The sequence below is a fragment of the Dermacentor variabilis genome, chromosome 10 (assembly GCF_050947875.1).
Source record: "Dermacentor variabilis isolate Ectoservices chromosome 10, ASM5094787v1, whole genome shotgun sequence".
Classification (NCBI taxonomy): Eukaryota; Metazoa; Arthropoda; class Arachnida; order Ixodida; family Ixodidae; genus Dermacentor; species Dermacentor variabilis.
Window position 1 is genome coordinate 105,160,085 of NC_134577.1, and position 19,679 is coordinate 105,179,763.

General features: G+C 43.5%; 1 protein-coding gene across 6 annotated transcripts in view; it reads left to right on the forward strand.

The window, feature by feature from the left end:
* Sur-8 (leucine-rich repeat protein shoc-2) overlaps positions 1–19,679 on the forward strand; it is a 189,821-nt gene that overhangs the window by 137,964 nt on the left and 32,178 nt on the right. For 4 of the 6 annotated variants that reach the window (XM_075673278.1, XM_075673275.1, XM_075673277.1 and 1 more), the window contains exons 2-6: positions 4,209–4,340; positions 9,536–9,634; positions 12,271–12,339; positions 14,443–14,658; positions 17,966–18,061. In XM_075673278.1, the coding sequence (XP_075529393.1) occupies positions 9,572–9,634; positions 12,271–12,339; positions 14,443–14,658; positions 17,966–18,061 (444 nt within the window). In that variant the 5' untranslated portion in view covers positions 4,209–4,340; positions 9,536–9,571. Of the gene's footprint in view, positions 1–449; positions 576–4,208; positions 4,341–9,535; positions 9,635–12,270; positions 12,340–14,442; positions 14,659–17,965; positions 18,062–19,679 lie in introns of all 6 variants that reach the window. The other 2 variants (XM_075673273.1, XM_075673274.1) reach the window with 2 other exon arrangements.

Here is a 19,679-nt window from a genome sequence, read left to right on the forward strand (position 1 = left end):
AAGAAATGCCGATATTCATAAAAGTTTCCCTCTGCCATGACACCACAGAAGTGGGTGAGCATAACTGAATTTGAAAGCACCAAAAGTCGGACGAGTTGGTAATTTGGTAATTAGTGAGTTGGTAACCATAATTATCTGACGTATCTATACAAGTTTTCTTCATATTGGTGAAGCATTCCTAGGTTGTTACCGACTTGTGGTGCAGATGAACATAAGGAGACATCAACAGCCAACCTGTAACAAGGTATTCCAATAAACCAGGGAAATTCTCTGAGTAGCTAAATTCCTATACAAATATTAGTCGTGGGCAAGGAACAACGTGGTCATTGCTCGATTTGCCAGGTTTGCATTTGCCCATGCAATGTCGCTAATTGGGTTGGCAAGAGGGTCTCGGGTGTCGGTTGCGGGGTGTCCCCTCCTCTAAAGGCAAGCGGCCTTCCTATTTGCAGCGAGCGTCTTGCTGCTGCCATGTGGAATGCTGTGGCGGAGGGGATGCCTCTACCGGCACCAACGAGGACAGCGGGCGGGACGTCTCTCCCATGTCGCCACCGTCACCCTTGCCCCCAACACCCCAGGTCTCTCTCTCTCTCTCTGCCTATCTCTTCCTGGTGTGGCATGTGTGTGCACCAGACATGTCCCGTATAGCAAGGCCTGGCTGACACTGCTTGTGCAAGCACGGAAGTAGACCTGCAAGCAGACAACCTTATTGCATCTCTTGCTTTCATCACTGCATGTTCAGAAGTAGCAATTTAGTTCAATAGTGTGATGACACAGCCATGAGCTTTCGAGGCTGTGGTCACCTGGGAGCATTGGTACGTCCTGGTTCTGATCAAATGAGATGAGAAGCAGATAGATGGCTTATGGCACATGTGGCTGGTCACTTTCAAGCGCACTACAATGCTCTTGCGGTTCTGTTCTTAAATTCGACTGGCTGAAAGGGAACACTGTGAATGCTTCACCTGATTTGTTCAGAACACCACACCCCAACTCGGAGTGCTTGGAGGCATTCTCACCCTTGCGCTAGGAGTGTGGCCAAGACTCAACAGAATTCTGACCACATGCTCCAATTGCTCTGGAAGCAACCGAACGTTCGACTTGGGCATGCTTTCTCTGGTTCCAACGATGAAAGGCCTCTGCATCTCAGCAGACCGAGTCGGACCATAGTAGGAACCAGTCGAATGTACCATTACATTGACCTTTTGATTGATGGAGTTCTAAAACAAAACCATGGTGGTGGGGAACACTCCTACAGAAGGTTCTGGATTGATATTACCTTCTTTCTTTTCCGGCACCAAAACCTTAAATGCATAAGCACTGCTGTGTTCTGCTGCCGTCGAAGTGTAACCATTGTGGCAGACAGTCGGATCTGCAACCTCTTGCGCACCATCAGTAGGCCGGAAGGAAAGCAGAAGATGCTTTGCAATAACACAGTATGAGCTCACTTAGTGCTGCTCTCTAGTGTACCTATAAAGGGCAACTCTGGTGATCTTTGAGGTCAGCAAATCTTAACAAAGTTTATACATGATCTCTTTGGCACTCTGATCATCTGTGCCCAATGATATGACTCTAAGACACTTCGTTCCACCTAAAATGAACGTTTAAGGTTGCCATGCGTGTTTCTAACTTGTGCATGCAAATGTATGATTTTCACTAACCGCCCTCTGCTTGGCAATGTCAAAGCCTACTAGCAGACGATGGTGACTGAAAAGTGGGTGCCTGCCAAGTAATTGTTTTGCATAAACGTTCGTCTTTGCAAAGACCATTCTTTGGCCCGTAGGATTATAGTATTAAAGCACTTGGACCTTTTAACGGAATAGCACATGATATTTGACAGTTTCATTCATTTTCTTAAGTTCTTTATATATTAAACTTTATGGAAGCTTCTGGGTTCGCAAAGCCATACTACGGTAGGCGCTTGAAGGAAGGTGATGTAACAATACTCTTCAATTTCAAGACGAGTAGGCATCGAAGTCACCACATGAAAGCAGCCCTCCAGGCTACCTAGTTCAGTTATGGCTTCGGCACTTCTTCTTTAATTTTTAAAATTGATAGGTAGATAGATAGATAGATACATAGAACTTTTATTAATGTCAATTCTCGTACACCAAAATCAGGCCTACCAAAGCCTCACCAAGGGCTTGAGTGGCAGCGCCTGGCAGACAGCAAAACAAAGGAAAATAGAGATGTTGCAACGAACTCGACAAACAAACAAGACAGCAATTAAGACAGTAACAATTAAGACAGTAACACTCGATTAAATCATTATGGGGCAGGAAGTAATGCGGAGACATACCGAAAAATTTTTTCAAGGTGTATTTTGTTCTCATGCGGAATACACTAGGTGGCATACTATTGAAACAGGCAGGTACGTAGTATTGACGTGTGCGCTTTCCGTATCAGGTTGAGGAGCGAGGAATGCAGTAACGGTATTTTGGTCTTAAATCACGTGCAGGAACATATGGAATGGTGAACTGACTGTACCAGAAATGTTTAAGCACAATAGTTTCTGTTAATAAAGCGTTCAAATTTGGAAGCTTTAATCTTCTAAAAATATCAATGTTATTACCAATGGGCAGGTCGTAGGCAATATTCTTCAAAAGTAAACGTAGAAGCGAATTCACCCTGCGCTGCCAGCGAACCGTGCAGTGACCATAAACAGTGATTCCGTATCTAAGCACACTATAGGCTAGAGCGTGTGTAACACATTTACGGACAGAAAAAGGCATAAAATATCTAATATTATACAGGACACAAGATACAGCGCGAAGTCTTTGACAAACAAAAGAAAGGTGCGAGTTCCAAGACAGATCACTGTCGAAGATCAGGCCAAGATATTTGACCGAATGCGCATATTTTACTGGTACACAGTTACAATGAGAACAGGATTCAATAATTTTCAAGTTTTTAACAAATTGGACCAGCCTACTTATGACCGGAGGATTTCGTCATGTCTGTTTTTCCAACAGCTTTTAGCCTTTGGGATCCACCAGAACACTTGTAATTCTGGAAATAAAGAAATCTATCTTGAAAAAGCACTTATCCTGACATCGTAAAAGAATACTACCAGAGTTGGCCTTTAGGGATCCTCACATGTTCAGAATTAACCGATATTTGTTAATATTGTCATGTTGAAATTCATATTTTCTTGTTGAGTTGTGTATTTTGGATATTTCCCCCCCATTCATTGTAATCTACGCCCCCCCCCCTTATGTAATGCCTTCTGGGCTCTTTAGGATAGCTGAATAAAAAAACCTGAAGCCCTCCACCATGGTGTCCCTCATAGCCCAGCTTTTCTTTTGAATCGCTCACTCAAATTTATTGATTAAGTTTGGAAGAATGCATACATAATTTTTGCACTGGTAAGATTATGAGCACTGTCAGTCATGTGATTCAGAGCATGTGTCTGCTTCTGCCGTCAGCTTCTGCTGCTTACTTGGTGCAGTGTGCACTGTCTTTGTCATTGTTAGTACCTTTCTTTTCCATCTTTCTCGTTCTCTCTCACCTCAGCGAGAAGCGTACCTGCTGTCGCATGAGTTGTCATTCCCTTGTGTTGTGCATGGAAGTACAGGAGGTATTTGCTGTAAACTTGTAATGTTGTAGGTTGTAAGCTAAGATAATAGTACCACAGGGTTTCAACAATTTCACACAACTTATTGGAAGACAACAAACACGCACCTGCATCAGGGCTAACTTTTAACTCAATGTGTCAAGCCAGGCCAAGTCTGTGACCATGTGCATGCGAAGGAGCACATACTCTCCTATGTTCTAGTTGGCCGGTGCCAGTCAGGTTCTCAGAAGCTGGGTACCAGTGCTTCAAGATGAGTGCTCAGTTTGCTTGTCAGTGTGAAAGTGCAGCATGTACTACTGAAAACTGCTCGCTCTGCTCACCAGGTGGCGTGTTACTACGCTGCTGTTGTTCCTGCGAATAGATTTGACTTTGACAGGCTACACTGGTTTTGTGCGGGCGTTGTTGCTTTCTGCTTCTTTCCGTCCTCTACACTCCCCAGCCCCTCTATCGGTGAGGAAGTGCCCAGAACAGATTTGTGCCTCTAGTGGTGCAGGGTGCATTGTAGATTGCATAATGTAGATAAGCGGATGTGTACTATCGCGTGGCTGCCTAAAAAATTTCCTGTTAAGTGGTTGATGCTTACGTTATTGCGTTTCTGTGCCCTTCCTTCTCCTCCTCTTTTACCCTCGTCCTTTGCTAGGAGAAAAAGCTGAGCTCGGGGTCACTTGGAAGCGGCGATGCAGCGAGGCCGAAACAGGTGACTGTCACGCATCCCGGGACAACGAAGCCCAAGCCGACGTCCAAGAAGAAGGGCTCTATCCAAGCTGATCTCGTGAGTCACAGAACTCAAATTAAACTTTTTCTTTTTTCATTTACACAAATAAATAGAGATAATTGAGCAAAAGGCCGCAATGAACAGCTTGAGGAGCTCTCTGCCTCATTGCAACACGACAGAGCAATAAAACATGAAAACCATTTGGTATGTACCTTGATAGAAGCAAAATAACAGAAATTATATGCATCCTAAATAAGACAAGAAGTATCAAATCTAAATCCAGATCTGTGGTCTAAAATGTCAGCCAGGAAAAAAAAAAACATAGCATAGAACACACGCATAGAAGCTGTTCTCGGCATAAGCAGACGAGAACTGCAAGAGAGCAAGACAACAATAAGAAGGGTGATTGTACATGTTTAAAGGTTTCATGTATAACAATAGCTTCTGGCAAGTTGTTCCAGTCATTGTTTGCAGAAAGTAAAAGGACTTGCATACATTAGGCTTGGCAATGCGCGGCGTATGCTTACAACTGTGTTACTGACAGGTTCTTAGTGTTAGTTGCAGGGATAACAAATAGTGTAGATGAAAGATCTATAGTCGGGTAAAACTTTAGAAAGAAGGGGGGGCCCCACCCAGATGACGAAAGTGCAACAGCCGATTGCCTCTGCGACTGAAATAGTTCTGCTAAAAAAGCCGTGCTTCTAAAATGCGTAATTCTCAGTATAAATACTTCTGTAATTTGACGACTGGTTTGGTAGAGTTCTTGCGATCGGAATGCTACAGCACATGCTGGATTGCTAGAGTAAAGTAACCGCTTGCCTTCTACAGTGCGGCGCGTCATCTGATTTTTAGCTTCATTGAACGGGAAAATAATAGAAAGAGCAGCTCTGCATGGCTTTTGCACTGCTTTACTTGTACGCCGTACATTTACTACTCATTTTCCGAACTTAAAATTAATCAGTCGCTATTTAACAAGTACTTAAAAATGAATTTATCGAAACCATTACAAACCAGGGCCAAGAAGACAATCGAGGCAGGAAAGATGCAATGAATGCTTCATTCATTGTTTTAAATAGTATAAGAATCTTTTGGGTTTTGTGTTTTCACGAACTTATTTTCAAGGGTGTGATAGTTTCTTTTTTTTCTTTCCTTTTCACTTTTTTTTTTTAACCCTGACGCAGTACACAAACACGCCTGCCACTAACAGTAGGCACCAGACGTTGGCAGACTTTCCTCGTCGTAACTTTACTTTCGAGCAAAACAAAACACCATGGAACAAACATGTAGGATGTTTGCCTGTAGCTGTGTGTCACCGCAAGATCCTGTTTTCAGACGAAGCGAAGAGCAGCGGCAGCAAAGCTCTCTGCAATCTTTTGTTGCCGGATCACGGCTCAGAATAAACGCATGCGGCACAAAGGGTGCATCGTAAGCTCGCAATATTTCCGGCATGGTGGACCACCACAAACAGTTTGGGAATTCACTCTGTCGAGGAGCAGACACACACAGCTGACGCGATTCGGCCCAGTTCGAAATGCAGGTCTTCTCCATCGGCGGGGTCACCAGCCATCCGGCTCTAGCTGCGCACGCACCTAGCTGGGCACGCACCTAGCTGGAGTGCGTGCCTCTTGGTGGAGGCTCGTGTGCTTTGGAGGAGCAAACGCCCCTCTTTTCTAAAATTTTACCCTACTATAGTATTCTTTGGAGTAAGGTTAATCTGGCTATTTTGTATCTATGCTGCAGTTGCTGAATATTATAGCATTTACAGTTGCATTTCATTTCCATCAAAAGTACGGTAGAAGCTGCCCAAAGAGCAGCTTGACAGAACCTCCCCCTTTTCCCTGTATAATGCAATCAGAATGTAATATATATGAAACCACATATTAGGTAGTGCAAGAAAGAAAGCTTAACAAAATGTTTAGATGGACAAAAAGACACAGATGCATTGACGGGCACAACAATAACACAAGGATTTATTGCTGAAATGGAACTAATTGATTTACATTGAGGAGAAAATAAGCTTTTACTTTTAACGTTTTGTTGTGCAGTTGTTAAAATATCAGCTCCAGTCTTGTTGTGTTCATTCAAAAGAACAGGTAGCATTTTTCTTTTGTTCTCTTTTTCTTGGGGGGGGGGCTGAGACCAACTTTCAAATTTCTCTTTTGTGGTGCACAAGATGTTGCATATTAAAGCCTAGCAAGGTCACTCAAGAATGTGCAATTTTTTATATATTTTTTTCATTTATAGTGGGCAGTTTATACTAATGCAAGCCAAATATATTGCATCTGCATGTGAGAACATACATAAAGGTCAGCTGCATAAAAAATTTAATTCTTCTTAATCTGCCACAAATGTACAATATGATTGAGCACTTACAAGTGAAGACTATTCCTTTTCTGGGTGTGAATTGACCGATACATGTATTCCTAAAGGGAGGGGCACTAAAGGAAAACACTAAGCCAAGTTAGATTGATCGATTATTGATCAAAGTGAAACATGAACTATTTTCACTCATTACCTTGCCTTTAAAGAGAACAGAACAGTGTGTGTATTTCCTTTCTTTGAGTGCCTTGTGCATATGTAAATCTATCTTATTGGCTGCGACTGCTTGAAGAGAGCATGGCTGCTGCATTTTTGTTTTGCAGAGTTTTGCATGCCAGCTTGTGGCTGCCCGATTTTGGCATTTGTCAGTGTGCTTTTGAGTTCTGTGCCAAGCATTGCACGATCTTTCATTTTTGTGTGCTGTGATTGAAACCGGTGGTTGGGGTAACCAACCAACCAACTGCTACAACCATTTGCCAGCCTTCACAACTGCTGGCCAATCCATGCTGCATGTGAGATGCAGGTTTAACTATATAGTACACTAACAGTTTGTAGGTTTCCAGGCTGGTAGTCATCATGGTTAATAAGAGTTATGGTCGGACATCTCAAAAGGTGTAGCTGGCCCATGCCATCGTCTGATTCATCCACACTCAGGACGTTGTTGAAGGGAGGAACATGTTAGCATCGAGAATGAGGTGTACTGGGTTTATTTACATGAAGAGTGGAGAATGTTACGTCTGATCAGTTTAGCATGTCTGGATTGAAGCCCCCCGAGAAGCCAAAAAAGTCTGCTTAAACCCCCTCTGTCCTCTCTAGATCCCTAGGGCAGGGAAATCTGCCGCCCCCCTTCATCCAATCGGAACATCCAAAGTCGTCGAAGGACCCGCGTTGAGGGCGAGGGTTCTCACAATCACTCCCGCACCTTTGTTCACTGAACACGCAGAAAGGACAGGAGCTTCATGGACAAGAATTGTCATGCTTGACTCAAGCTGACCCGTCTTGGTTCCTGGGATTACCCATCAGTTAGCTGGAGCGTCTGTGAAACGACCGTTGCAGTTACCAGAGTCTGCGAGGAAACAATGTAGAACACCCTTTTCCAGGAGTTTCTTACTCTCACCTTCCGTGACGGCGACAGTGAACCAACAAACACTCGATCCACCAAACGTGTCTCGCCTTGCTGTCACTGCAGGTCTGTCCGAGGGGTATGCATTGTCAGCTTCACGAAGCGATTTGTCGCAGTGGTGCAGGAGAGGCTAGAAGGTCACTACCACCGCTGGCCAATCGTAGCAGCCTGAATGGTGTGCCGTAGCACCATGATAAATTTTCTGTAGTCTGAAACCACATTGAGTGTGCTCTTTTGTTCTTTTGCTTACATTAGTTACCAGCCGATATCAGGTCATATGAAACTAACACAAATACGCAAAAAAAACTTCTTTAATTTTAAAGTCAGACAGGTGAATGGTTTGATGTTCACAGAAATTATGGACGTAAAATCTTAGCCCAATGTCGTTGCCCCTAGGCGGGGAAGTACAAAGCATGTTGGTGTTTTCCATACTGTAGTTTTGTAACATGTTGTATGCTGTGTTTTCAGTTGAGAAAGTAATGTAAAATGTGAAGTATACCAGATCTTGCTGTGTTGGCACAGTTTGTACTCCTGTGCAACTGCTGTAGAGCAGTCCCTAGCGTCCACCCACTTGCCTAGGCAACAATGGTGCCCGATTTTCTGGTTGCTTTTGTTGTTAATGGACTTCTCTTGCATTAGTGTTAACCAGACTCGGTGCACGGCTGGTTTGGTTAAGATTTAACTGTGTATACCCCCACAGAAAGTCGGTACACATTGAGATTTGCCGTCCTGTGCACAAAATTGAGCAAGGTTGTGAGGTGAAGTGGCACATCACGCTCGAAGGAGCCAAGCTTGCTATGACACCTCTAATTAGTATGCATGCTCAGTTATCTTTATGTGGCACAACTTGAGGACCACTTTGCAGATCGGCATGTCCCCGTTGCCAGTCATCAGCCGTCTTATTACCCACTAGTTAGCATTGTATACTGAAGTAATCCTAGTTCCCCTTTTTTTTTCATACGTATACGGTATGTGCATTTTCTTAGCACATTGTATTTGGTGATATTGCACAAGTTATTGAAATGGATGTAACCAACCCTCTCCATAATGACTTTGATCTGAAGGGTTATACTAAAATAAAATACGCTAAACGCATCTGAGCTATGGTTCTTAAGCTTATATCCAGCATGTTCCGACACATTGACTAACACAGAATCCTTTGCTGCACAAGGATCATCTGTCGAAACACCTGAAGAACGAAAAAGTTGGGGGGGGGGGGGGAATTAACACTAGCACTCATCTGTCATCTCATTTCTTCTATCACTATCCAAAATTTTGTGCCCAGAAAAGAAAGACCAGACTGATTTCAAAAGCAGTTGTCTGGGCATTGGTCACTGGAAGAAGGTGCCGAACTGCTGTGACGTAGTGACAGTGCCATCGCCAACTTTGTTTTTGGGAGCCCTTTTTTATTGGTTGCGGCTTTTCTCACTCACCGTGTTTGTATCTCTAGCCATGTACCATGCTTCTTGGCAAATGGAAATGCAAGCATAAAAAACAAACGTGCAACTCTTCTCAGCATATGGAGCAACTGGAGGTTTGGTCTGGGAGTCTTTCTGCTTCTTTTTAATACACTACTCGCACTGGCTGGCTGTTGAAGTGATGCTTTTTTTTTCTTTGTGCTGCCCACTTCTTGCCATTGTTTAGTTTCGTTCACTGACCTTGACCCCCTGCACATTGTCTTCCCCCACATGCACGCCATGCTCGTCTACTCTCGTGCCCTCTTGCTCCTCGCACCTGCGCACCGGCCCGACCTCACCCCTCACAAAAAAACAAAATATCAATAAAACAAAACGACAAATGCGCACTGTAGCTGTATGCACAGTGCCACAGCTCGTCGCAGCGCATCATGGCCGGGGTGAAATTTAAGATGGACGAGTGGCTCAACAACCTCTCGAACAAGGTCAAGACGGTAAGCGGGCCCCACCCTTTCCCACGTCCCCCCCTCTCCCATTTCATGTTGCCAGCAAATATTGCCCCACATTACACCCCTGTCGGGTGGTGTAAGACAGCTGTCAGGTCAACAAATTTAGTGTCACTTTGAGCGAATGCACTTGGCCGTTTCTGTCAGTCGCAGGTTCCTTCTTGGAAATATTTGGTGACAGTCGCTGCTGAACGCTTTCACCGGAGAGTGCATTCATTGGACTCAGTGCGCTGCATTAAATATGTGTGGTCTTATGTCGCAATATGACGATGAACATTCCTTAGACGTTTACCTCAAGGCAACCTCCCACCCTCATCAGTGCCTGTCTAGAAGTCGATGCAACGTTGACACCGACTGTTGACAGGTCAACAAAAGACCCCTTTACCTGAACCTGACAACCTGAACTAATTGATGAAAGGAGCTAACGTCGAATGCTGCCTTGCACACATGTTCGACTTCAGATTCTCAGATTGCTGTGTGCTTGCGCCATATGTGGGGGGGAAGGTGCAACATGGGAGGTGGATTTTGGCAGAACGGTGCATCATGGGAGGGATTTTGTGACTGATTTGACGATTGTGATTGGCCACAATGCAGTCATCAGGTTCCCTAGTCTGGTTCCCTAAGGAAGACAACGGTATGAAAAGGAGGGTGTGCTGTCCTGATGTGAACTCAGACGTTTAATATGCTCCTGCATGGAGCGGGCTTCCGTATCTGGAGCCAGTGTAAATAGGGTAAATTGAACCCTCTTTTCCTTCATTCCTACTACCTGACATACTCATTAATGGGCTTGGTGGGTTCCTGGCCCCGAATGCCACCTCGAGCCGCAACAGTAGCCTCGACAGCAGTGCTTCAAAAAGGAAGTAATAGTCAGTGGTGGGACAGCACCAACTCTGATACTACGTTTTTTTTTTTTTTGTTATTTTAAGTCTCATAAGCTTGCCCAGGCTATCAGCAATGTAAGCAGCCATTCTTTCTATGCTAGTCTTGGGACAACTAATCATGTTAGTGCTGCTGTAATGAATTACTCGATTTGCACTAAAATTCATGTTAAATACTGTTCTCAACTATAACAGTGTTATTTAGCAAATATCTCAACTAACAAATATGTAATGTGCCTACTGATTTACCCTGACATTGCCATCCATTTCAAATGGCACTTTTGTTTCCCATGTAGCAGCCGGCAATGTGACGCTTCAGCAAAGGGCATCTGCTCTATCACTAAATTTGCCTCTGTGTATGGAATGTAAATTGACTATGACTTTGATAAAGTGTCTATAATATATTGCTGTAATTATTTTGGTTTGCTTGTATAAACATTCACTAACTTTGCCAGTAAAATGCAGTTCTTGTTTCCAACCAGTGGCTCTTATCTGCTACGGGGGATAAGCAAAGAAGCCAGCAGCAGTACAATATTTTTTAATTAATAATGTTATAAAAAAATCAAAACTTGGATATTAATGTATGGATGAGCAATACAAGAAAGTTGCCTAACTGAAAAGTAAGGTAGAATGATATTTGGCATAATTCTTGGAAGTCAACGTTTGTCTCCATTTTACCCTACTTCGTAACTTGTACTCGGTGATGCACAACATATTCACTCAAAGTGACACTAAACTTTCTTGTCTGGATGGTGTTTATTAGTGGGCTTTTTAAGGGTTTGCAAATGCACTTGCACGTGGCTTGCATGTTGATTTTGATCTGTGCCTTGCACCAGTACTGCATGAAATCGGTATTGTGCTGTTCTAGTTGATATTTGCTTGGTGTGCATACGTCTTGAGGTCAGATGCAGTGTAAGGACAGGCTAGAAATTTTGCAGGAGTTTCACCTGCTGATTAAACACCACCTTTATTTTTACAAAGTGTGTGCTTACGAAGATACAAAAAAATATATGTGACATTCTTTCTGTGGCTGTTAATTTCCTTCTGAGTAGCCCACAGCTTGATGCTGTGAAAATCTGTCTTTGTAACCAGTTGGTCTTGATTTTTTCTTCTTCAAATGTAAAAGTATGGTAGTGAAGGATTCCTCGGGTTGGATTTTTAATGAGGTTGTGTCTTTTCCCGCAACTGGTAGAGTATTTTTTCAAAATTGCAGTTCCGTGCATTTAATGCATTATGGTTGAGAACTTCTGAAAATGAAGTCCAAATCTCCCAGTTTAGGATTTCGGGGCAGAACAGTGGTGCAGGTGTGCACGTGTGACGGCACCGATTTCAAGGTACCTCGTATTTTTTTGGCTCTTTTAAGAGCAGGAATAGTGCACAAGGACTTGTATACAAGAAGACAAGCAACACTCAGATCATATTGATAGCAGTGGTTACCATCATTGGTCGTCAAATTTAAACTCGCGGATAAGGTTTGTTTGGTATATGGACATGTTCAACCATACATTCCAGACAATGTCAAAGTGCCAAGTGATAACTAGATGACAGTGATATTTCGGTGAAAGAAGAACTCTGCCAACAAGTAAAATGATGGTGCCTGGCACCATCCTTCTTTAGCATCTATTTGAGAGCTGCCTGTGCTTCATTGAACCTCTCAAATGTGCTTACCTTGATGGACGCTTTGTCTTATTTTTGCTGACATTTTCTCGCCCTCTTCTTCTTTCTTTGATGGTCATTTCTCTATAGGATGTGTCCAAGGAGCTCTGCCGCTGTCGGGACCAAGGTGCCACACGCCTGGACCTCAGCAAATCGAGTGTGAGTGGTGAAGCGCTGTCTTGTTTTAAAAAATGAACCTTTCTTTGGCTCTTTCCTCCATTTTTGCGTGGATGGCTACTGGACCGATCGTGGAAACGGGGTAATCGGAGGTGGCGACTTGGTGGACCGACCCTGACACCAGTGCATAGTACGCATCTGTGGAGGCTTTAATGCGGTCCGTAATGCAGACCAACTCTGGAGGCATTGCAACATTACGGCATTCTTAATGCCTCATAATGTTACACCAATACAGCTAACCAATAAGTGTTCCCAGCAGCATGTTTCAGCAGCTCTACATGGAAGTTATCGTTTGACTCTGGCAATCACATCCCAATAATTTCTGCTCATTTATTTATTTGCCTTTCTGACAACTCAAATGTCCCTGACGTGTAGAGTATCACTGGAGGGCAGGTTTTGCTGCTTAATTTGCAGGAAGCCTTCAGTGAGTCACTTGAAATGGTGTGCAAATGATTCTAGTTGTTTGCTCTTCTAATGAAGAAGGAATTAACATACGCGGAGTGAGTACAGGCTACAGGTGCACGGCTTTATAATGACTCTCTCAGAGCGAAAGGTAATCAGCAGGCACGGTAATTGAGCATTTAAGGGACAAGTTATTAAACTTGTGGCAGAGGCTTAAACACGCAAGGAGTGATTGACCATGCTTGTGAGCCTTGGAAACATAGCATGTTCCATTGTCTTGCTAAAAGGTTTTGTTGACAGTTTTAATCTTGTCTGTGCTCATAAGATACCATTTACAAAATATCAAAGATGTCAACAAGAGCAGCAGCAAGTGGTGACACCGTGCAATGCTGCGTTCATGCTCAACGTGTCAGGAACGTTTTTGTATCGTGTAAGGGTGTTTGCACAAAAAAGAATGATTGGGTGTTGATAAAGGTAATCTCGCTGCTCAAGCCTTCACACGAGCACCTAAGACTGGCATAGTCAACCTTTGTAGTAATGGGTCATAGTTGAACTCGGAGCCACAACATGCCGCCTGTATTTGTATTGACTGCCTAAGTTCTCTGATGTTATATTTTCTCCCACATTGCAGCAAAAATTCAAGAAATTCCAAAGCGGGAGGAAAGTCACAGACAGATTTTTGCTTCATCGTAGCTTCACAACCCTGTGGAGCGCATACAATTCAAGTTCATGTTTATTCAGTAGCTCACTAGAGAGAGAGTACAGTATTATTTATACAGTTGGGGTCCGATAGTTCGAAAACTGCTGGGTGGGACCTCCTCACTCAGTGTAAGAGGTAATAAAGTTGAGGAAAGTACAGCAAATGGTAGGAAGTCTTAGTTTAGCATGCTATATGTGTGTTATAAAAGACAAAGACTGATCCCAATATGTACTATAACAAATTGTTGTAGATCTAAAATTACCGCAAATGTCTAATGTTTCTCAAAGATATCAGCACTCGCAGGATTTGTGTATTGTCGGAAGCCTCAGGCTGATGACATTGATGATAAAATGGTAATGAGGAGCATGAATAATGACTAGGGCTGTGCAATTCATCAATTAACCTTCCAACTATTTGCTTGAGGCTTCAGTTACAATGAATTCTTTTTTTTTTTTTTTGCAATCAATCAGTTGAGCTCGCACGAGCAAAATTGTGCAAGTGTTGGCACCGACACCTATGCTGCACTTGTTTAACTGCAAGAAGTAGGGAACAACTGATTGAGCATATATGCTCTGACACGACACCTCTGGGTCTCTTGGAACACAAGCCGCCCACACGAGCACCTCTTCAGTGCAGCCACCAGAAGAGGTTACTGCAACTCGCATAAGTGCTAATAAGTTGGGCAGCCTCGCATTCAATTGTGTCAGCATGAGCTTGGTGTGTCTGATATCCATTTGGGAAGTGTTGGTAACAGGCAACTGTAGGTTCAAACGTTGCAATTCTTTTTTTTTTCTTCTTCTAATTAGAAGCCTGTACTTAAATCGCCAGTCTTGTTGATTTCTTTAGCTCACATATGTAAATTCACAAATTCAATTAATCAAAGGTTTTTTTTTTGTTGTTTGTTAAGCTTAGCCTTTGCGCAGCATGCTAATATTGGTCAGTGCAAAGACTTGACTCGGGCCTGCCTGCCCGCCTGGACGCAGATCACGGTACTGCCGTCGTCGGTGCGTGAGCTGAGCCACCTAGAGGAGTTCTACCTGTATGGCAACAAGCTGGCGACGCTGCCCGACGAGTTGGGCAGCCTGGTCCACCTGGAGACGCTGGCACTGTCCGAGAACTCCCTCACCACCCTGCCAGACACCCTCGCCAACCTGAAGCAACTACGTGTGCTTGATGTCCGGCACAACAAGCTCAACGAGGTACCTCCACTGCAGCATTTGTAGCCGTGCACTCTTATATATTGAAGCGCTTCAGAATTGATTAACCATTTAAGTGACCTTTGACAACCTCATCTCGTCATGAGCAGTTCCCACCTTTTCGCTTATACTACAAGCCCACCTCTAGTGGTAGGCATTCTCTTACCATCACTTTTATTGAATTAGATTTTCCCCACTACTTGCAGACATGTTTTTGTGTTCTAAACATTTTATTAAAACATACCACATAAAAAATGAGCCATTATGGTAGTCTTTTTTTTTAATTATCTTTTAAGTGGTTAAGGGGGGTAGTTGAGACTAGTTGAGTTAGTTAGTTGAGAAGGGGGGGGACACTAAAGTAAAATAGCAAGTCAAGCTAAAGTGATAGATTAGTGCTCAAGAATCTTCAAGGCATCAATATTATTGTGATAAGAGCCTCAGTAATAGATAAATTGAGGTAAATGCAGGACACAATGTTTTAGTGAAAAATAGAATCTGATTTTTCTCAAAAGCTTTCCAGCAAATGTAAAGGGGTCCTGAACCAGTGCTCGGGCTTGGTGAAATAACACAGCCCACGGGTAGCATATGCCGCTGTGAACATCTCAGCCAAGTTTTGCTGTCGTACGTGGTGCATGGAGCTCACAAGTGGATCGCGGAGTCACCTTTCTCTTAAATGCACTCTTTTCAACAGAAAGCCCTATCCTCACTTTCTTCTAAATGCATTATTTCGTCACCGGATGCGCTATTTCGTCCTTCCCTTAGACGGCTGCTATTGATCAATAACTGACATCAAGCAGCGGTCGGCTACATGGCGTAGATAGTGTGGCCACCACGGGGTGCCGCCACTAGTCCACTGCAACTCGCTGAGGATGACCGTGTTTGGCTTACGTTTAGTGCAGCGTAAGCACCAAAGGCGCAAGTCATGGCATCTACGTAACCATCCTAAATGAAATTTGAACTGTGCACCAAGTGATATTTAGAAGGCAGAGCATCGCGGGCACACCTCACTGCGCCGTAGCCTTCGCAGTGCAAGGCATTGAAGAAGGAACGGGAGCACAGCAGAGGCCGTGTTTGATTGCCATTAACTCCGCTTCTGTTGAACCCATTGAAGTACTTTTTGCAGCAAAGTATTCCTGAAATAGCCTATTTGCACTTCAAATGCCTTTGTCCACTTCAATAAAGAGTGGTTCACGTCCCCTTTAAGTAGATGAAACTTGTACAAAGTTGTGATCCCAATTAAATGAACAGGTATAATTCTAATATTCGAAATAAGCAAATAAAGTTACATACATAAACAAGTTTTTAAGGTCATAACTGGCAGAATAAAGATTTTTAAAAGTGGGTTTTAGGCTAAGCCCGTAATGGTTCAAGACACTTCAGGAAAATGTCACGGAGGACTTCATAGGTATCATCACCTCATTTATAACTATCTTGTTTAATTGGCAGGAGAATAAATTGCCAGAACATTTCCATTTGTCGCCACTCGTGATTTGATACTAGGTGTACTATCTGTGAACCATTTATTTGCTTTGTCATAATTGTGCCATATGTTGCCGTAACTGTTGTACTATGTTCATCGTCATAGTTGCAGTCGTTGTCATGCCGTCATCGTGATCACACATTGCTGATAATCACTGCTAAAATTTTCACAAGGCCAGCCAGTGATGCATACAAGTTTTCAAAACACTCAAAATGGATGTTGAAAACCATCCACTGGTATTAAAATGAATGCTGCAAAATTGCAAGTTGCATCTGAACAAACTCCAGCTTGCTTAGAACTTCCATTGGTTGACGAGCACATGATAATACAGCGGTATGTGCCTGGATATATCGAATATGAAGGAGATCACAAAAAAAAAAAAAAATTGGTATAGTTGAACCACGCAATAACGAAATTGGCAGGGAACGCGAGAAAATTTGCTTTCGCAAGAATTTTGTTCTTGTGGAAAGAGACAGCGCAGGTAAGTAATGCATCGCAGAACAACGCTTCACTGTCAAAATTCCGTTAGCCTACTTTGGCAAGCTTTGCCCAAGGATATAGAACCGCATTGCCGACAGTACAAAGCGCACCGCATGTGTCGATCAGCAGTGGCAGCATTGCCGTGGAGCAGTATTCTCGATCGTCTGCCTTCCGAGATACGATCACTTTTGTGCGATTTTGTGTGACTCGGCACTGGACGCAGAGCGATAGCGCATGCAGCAGCATTTCTACAACGCACGCTGTTGCCCGTAGGCGCTGACGCATCCAGTGCCGAGTGCAAAAGTGATCGTACCTAGCGTACCCGAAGGCAAATGGCAGAGATTACGGCACTTTGGTGCAAATCTTCGTCCAGTGCCGAAACTGCACCCAATGCCTGTCGTGTCGCACCAAAACCAGCGTTCCTGAAGCAAGGGATGCGTATTCCCGGACAATCGCTCAGTGAGGGCCCAATGCGTGGCACTCCACGTTGCGACCGCCATCGCAAGTGCCATAAACAATTCCGTGTCTGTATTTCCTTGTTTTTGCTGCATTTTTCTCACCGAGGCGCACCTTATGCAGTGCAATGGCGCGATCAGCGATCATTGTTCAAAACACGCGTTCAGTTTGCGTTCAGTTTCGCCTCACGTGATTGGACTATGCGGCGCCGAGTTGTCAGCTGCGGGAAACACAAACTGAATGCATGTTTCAAACAACGATCTACGTTCTCGCCTAGCAGGTGTGCAAAAACCGTTGTTACATGTTGGTAGCAACATGCCTGCCGCTTCAAACGGGAGATCAGCAAACAAGATGGCGGCCATGATGTGTTTCTGCCGGGATCGGTTCCGGCGCTTCATTGTTTCTGTAAACAAAAATGGCAGCACCCACACAAGTGTAATGTGGGGGTATTTTACGAAATTTTAGTGCAAAACAATCGCATTTGAGCACATTTTGGAGCCTGCTAGCCTTGCGCGAGTGGGTAATGTGTTGGCTTACGTTCCACGCAAATTTCGTTGAAGCAGGACTGTAGTACAGCGACATTTAGTTGCTGAGAGGTACGAAATGCATTAAATCCTACGGCCGTTTGCCAGGAATAAGAAAATATTTTGTTGTTGGGAGAATTTCATTGTTGGAGGATTTCGTTATCGCGGGTTCTGACTGTATGGGTAATTCGGTATATAGATTGAAGTAGTGCACAAAAATTTTCTAGGAAATTTGACAGCTGTTTGTTCTGCGCAATATAATTTGTTATTTGTGGGTTCGGCATATCCGGGTTCAGCTGTATTGCCTTTTCTTTTCAATCAGGCCTGTCTCAGTGAGTGTTATTGCCTTCCCTGGATTTGTGGTTTGCAGATCCCCGAAGTTGTGTACAAGTTGACATCGCTGACCACGCTGTTCCTGCGCTTCAACAGGATACGAGAAGTCAGCGAGAACATAGCCAATTTAACGGTGAGGACATTGAGCATTCTTTTTGTCACCTTTTACTTGTGTTTCGACATTTTAATTAATATTGTTGTTAAAACCTCGGCTATTTGCATGTCCTGCTCAAAGTGGCACAAATGCCCTTGCTACTTCCAGGTATGAAATTTATGCTAAGTGTACCATATGTCATGCTGTCACTTCAGAGCTGTGACATTGCAAACCTTGTACAATACTTGAACTGAGGTGAAACAGTGCGAAAAAGACGAGGACACAAGGAAACAAATACTACAGACAAGCGCTGACTTTCAACCAATCATTGTATAATCGTATTTGGCGCCATTTTTCAGACTTCAGTAATTTGCACATCATTGTTGCGTGTCCCCAAGAAGGTTCTACGAGACCAAAAAGGCCTGTGATTTCAAATGGCGTGATGCGTCTTCTCAGGTAGTAACTCAAGGAACGTGACTGGCAAGTAGTTATGGCGATGAGGTTGACACATACGTATGCTGGGTCTTGCAAGGCCGGTGATGAGAGGAAGGAGCCCATTGTAGAAGAAATTTGCATTAGTAAGATCTTGATGAGGGCTAGTTGGTTCATACTTAGAACTGAGGTGAAACAGCGCAAAAAAGACGAGGACACAAGGAAACAAATACCACAGACAAGCGCAGACTTTCAACGTATGTGTCAACCTCATCGCCATAACTACTTGCCAGTCACGTTCCTTGAGTTACTACCTGAGAAGACGCATCACGCCACCTGAAATCACAGGCCTTTTTGGTCTCGTAGAACCTTCTTGGGGACACGCAACAACGATGTGCAAATTACTGAAGTCTGAAAAATGGCGCCAAATACGATTATACAATGATTGGATGAAAGTCGGTGCTTGTCTGTGGTATTTGTTTCCTTGTGTCCTCGTCTTTTTCACGCTGTTTCACCTCAGTTCTAAGTATGAACCAACTAGCCCTCATCAAGATCTTACTAATACTTGAACATTTGGACCGTCTTCGTGCTCACTCAAACGATTGCATACCGTATTTTTGCACTTATAATGCAGACCTAAAATTTTGAACAATTAAACATTAAAGTCGGGATTTGAGTTATATGCAAAGTTCGCTATTCAAGGTTCTGCCACAGTAAAATTGGCAATAATATTCTTATTGCATATACTTCATCACTAATACAATATCAAGTACATGTTTTTAAAAAGTTATTTAAGTTATGCTTAGTATCATGCATTTAAGCATTCGCCCAGACTTATCTTTTGAAGTACTGTTTGCCGATGTTAATTACATGCTGTTCATGCTGTTATTAATGTTACATTGCTGTTCCTAATGAAGCTGTAATCTGTCCTTTGCCTTATGCCATGCTGAGTATGCCACAGGGGCTCAGGAACCCGGTAGGAATTTTTGTTTGCCATTTCGTTGTCCTGGAGCTCCTAGACATTTCTGTGGCCAAATAAGCATTCAAAAGTGCACAGAGATGGGTGGAGCGAGTTCAGCCTCCACCAGTGGTAAGACCGACACAGTCTCAGTGGTCCATCACAAGCGTAATCTGTCAATCTGGCTTAACTTATTTCTGCGTTGTGTCAACTTTTCACGTTATTGGTTATTTCTAGTGAGGCAGTGATAAGCCCCATTCACGGGTT